Genomic DNA, 3,282 nt, shown 5'->3' with positions numbered 1-3,282 from the left:
ATTTAGTTTTAATTTGCGCTCTCATTTATAATAGTATCGTGTATAGTTATTGAGAAAATTGATGATTTGTAAAGACACTGAATTTGCAAAAATTACAAGAAACTCGCAATAGTTACAAATATGATAGAAAGAACGTTGGAAAGTGTAAACATTAAGCTTTAATTTGCGCTCTCATTTATAATTGTTCGTGTATAGTTATTGAGAAAATTGATGATTTGTAAAGACACTCATTTTCAAAATTACAAGAAACTCGCACTGGTTACTTACAAATATGATAAAGCATTTGAAAGTCTAAACATTTACTTTAATTTGCGTCTCATTTATAATTGTGTCGTGTATAGTTATTGAGAAAATTGATGATTTGTAAAGACACTAATTTCAAAAATTACAAGAAACCGCACTGGTTACAAATATGATAGAAAAGCACGTTGGAAAGTCTAAACATTAAGCTTTAATTTGCGCTCTCATTTATAATTGTGTCGTGTATAGTTATTGAGAAAATTGATGATTTGTAAAGACACTCAATTTTCAAAAATTACAAGAAACTCGCACTGGTTACAAATATGATAGAAAAGCACGTTGAAAGTCTAAACATTAAGCTTTAATTTGAGCCTCATTTATAATTGTATCGTGTATAGTTATTGAGAAAATTGATGATTTGTAAAGACACTAAATTTTCAAAAATTACAAGAAATGACACTGTTACAAATATGATAGAAAGCACGTTGGAAAGTCTAAACATTAAGCTTTAATTTGCGCGCTCATTTATAATTGTATCGTGTATAGTTATTGAGAAAATTGATGATTTATAAAGACACTAAATTTTGGAAAAACCCACTGCACGATTTCCAGTTCAACTCGAATTATTCCCATATAAACAAACTTAATATTCATTTATGCATTTGTGTTAAATACCTTTCAATTGCTTAGTCTATTTTTAGTTTAAATCAATTTACACAATCTTATTATAATTAGTTTAGAAAGATGTTGATTATTTTTAATCAATTAACTTTTTTTTTGGTCAAAATCCAATAGGAATAATAGAATAGTTGAGGATTATAAATTGAGTTTTAGTGTTTACCTCAATTAATTTATCGAAGGGCTTCATCTCGAACTCTTGGCATGTCCTCAACGGCGCCCGTATTTTATGCAGATCTTTGAATCGCATGGGAAGTCCCATCACTTTCGCTCTGCCGGGGAAAACCTTAACGTCGCCGGAAAACCACATTCCCAGAGCATCGAGCGAATGCACGTATAGGAGATTGTCCCAAGGCAAAATGCTGCTCACGAAGTACGGCTCGCCCAGCACCACGTCAATCTTCTCGCTCGGACTGAACTTCTTCACGTCATCGATGAACTCGACGTTGCTAAATTTGTTCTCCGCGACTATGGTTCTGAGGACCCTCTTCGAAAGGCTGTTACTCTCCAAGACGTACACCTTCTTGGCTCTCTTCGCCGCAGCCAAACCGGATAAGAATCCGTGCCCGTTCAGCAGAACCACGGAGTCCTCTCCAACGTAGTCGTCGATGACGCTCAAGTACTTCTTCACCCTGGTCCCATCGTTCATCTGACCTATCCTAGTCCTGGAGTACGCTATGTGCACACCGCAATCGCAGTTCGGAGACGCGTAATCCTCCTGCGACATATTCAAATCGTTCTTCAGGTTGAACCAGAGCGAATACTCGTCGTGACAGGAAACCAGATGCACCTCCGAGTCCTTCTTCACGTCCAACTCTTTGGGTAGATAATAGACAGCCTGCATCCAGTGATCCCTCCAAGGCAGTTCCTCCTTATAAAGCGGATGAGCCCAATAGGGAGCGCACGACAATGTTATCTTGTTATCGATGTCCATGTTCAGATCCCACCACATGAACACCGCCTGAGCTTTACCATCTTTCCGCGCCTTCGCCGTGTTGATCGTCGATCTGTCGAATACGAACGGCGTTTTACCGGAGAAATCGAAGCGCAGCACCTTCACCGGTTCGACCAGCTGCGCGAACTCGTGCAGCTTCACCTCGCTCAACTGTAGATCGTGCAAGCTGATCGTTCCCTTGCATCTCTTCATCGAATCCGGGACCTTCACCAGAAGTTTCCCATCGTCATCGAAAACGTCCTTCAGGATGTTCCAGTTCCTGACCAAAGGGCTCTCAATCACTTGTGCGTACACAGTCCCACTGTGAGGGACAACTATGCAATCTTTCTCCAGCAGCTCATCGTGAGCATGCTTGAAGGTGCTCAATGCGCCTTCACCGATCAGTTCAGTATCAAAGACTTCTGTAACCAATATATTAGCTCTGCAATCCATATCACAATCTTGTCCTACCGTCAGCTCAGTTGACTTCTTGTCAATCACTTTGATGCGGCTCTCAAAGCCATTCAGCTTTATGATCTCTTTCGCGCACGCACTCATCGGTTTGAAAGCTTCGCAGGCTACTATACTGTCAGCCCCGTGTCTCACAGCCATCATCGACAGCAGTCCTGTGCCCGTACCAATGTCCAACACATTGGCCTTCTTGCCCTGCTTATGCATGTGCTCGATGGCAACCTTCAGGCCCATCTCGTACATCTCATTCCTCTCTGTGTCATGCAACATATCAGCGAAAGCGGCTCTGGCTATCTCCTGATGGTAATCATAGTGGTCGTTCTGCACGATCCAGTCGTTTTCACCGGTGATCGGGTTCAAATTCTGCACGAACGACGACATTCTTCTGAAAAATCTTTTAGCAATTCCACTGCTAACCCACACCAACATTCATTTATCACTTGTTATCACTTGTTTGCCGATTTTTCTAGGTTAAATTCCACTTTGACAACCGCTCGTACACATGTTCAATATTTTCACTTTGCACTCACAGAGGTAGCTGTACCATTAATCATTAACACTGATTAACACCTTCAAACTCAAAAAAAATATCTACACTTTTGATTCATATTACTGTTACTTATATACCTAAAAACATGCAAAGCTACAACATAAAACACAAGTAAATTTATGAATTTATAAAAAATAATTCTTGTCTGCAAATGTGTTTTGAAATTAAAGAATAATTTTAAATAAGATATCGTTGGGAATTCTCAAGATCTTGGGTTTCCCTTCAATCAGTATTCTTAATAGACGTTCTAAGATTGAGATATTATTGACTTAATTGATGGACATTTTATCAACAAATAATTTAACACTATGAAAATATGATATTAATTCAAGAATGGAATTCAATCTATTAATATGTTCGGATCGTAAACATTTAGTTAATGCTGTAATTATAATTAGCAATTTTCAGT

General features: G+C 38.9%; 1 protein-coding gene across 1 annotated transcript in view; it reads right to left on the bottom strand.

Moving 5' to 3' along the window:
- Positions 1 to 2,864, bottom strand: part of LOC108559883 (protein arginine N-methyltransferase 7) — a 3,617-nt gene extending 753 nt beyond the window's left edge. Inside the window, exon 1 of the mRNA XM_017917253.1 lies at positions 1,082 to 2,864. Within this exon, the coding sequence (XP_017772742.1) occupies positions 1,082 to 2,752 (1,671 nt within the window). The 5' untranslated portion in view covers positions 2,753 to 2,864. The remainder of the gene's footprint in view (positions 1 to 1,081) is intronic.
- Positions 2,865 to 3,282: the final 418 nt, after the last annotated feature.

Source organism: Nicrophorus vespilloides, unplaced genomic scaffold (genome assembly GCF_001412225.1).
Source record: "Nicrophorus vespilloides isolate i.1.1-1 unplaced genomic scaffold, Nicve_v1.0, whole genome shotgun sequence".
NCBI lineage: Eukaryota > Metazoa > Arthropoda > Insecta > Coleoptera > Silphidae > Nicrophorus > Nicrophorus vespilloides.
Note: the sequence above shows the minus strand (reverse complement) of the source record. Positions and strands in the feature narration are given on the sequence as shown.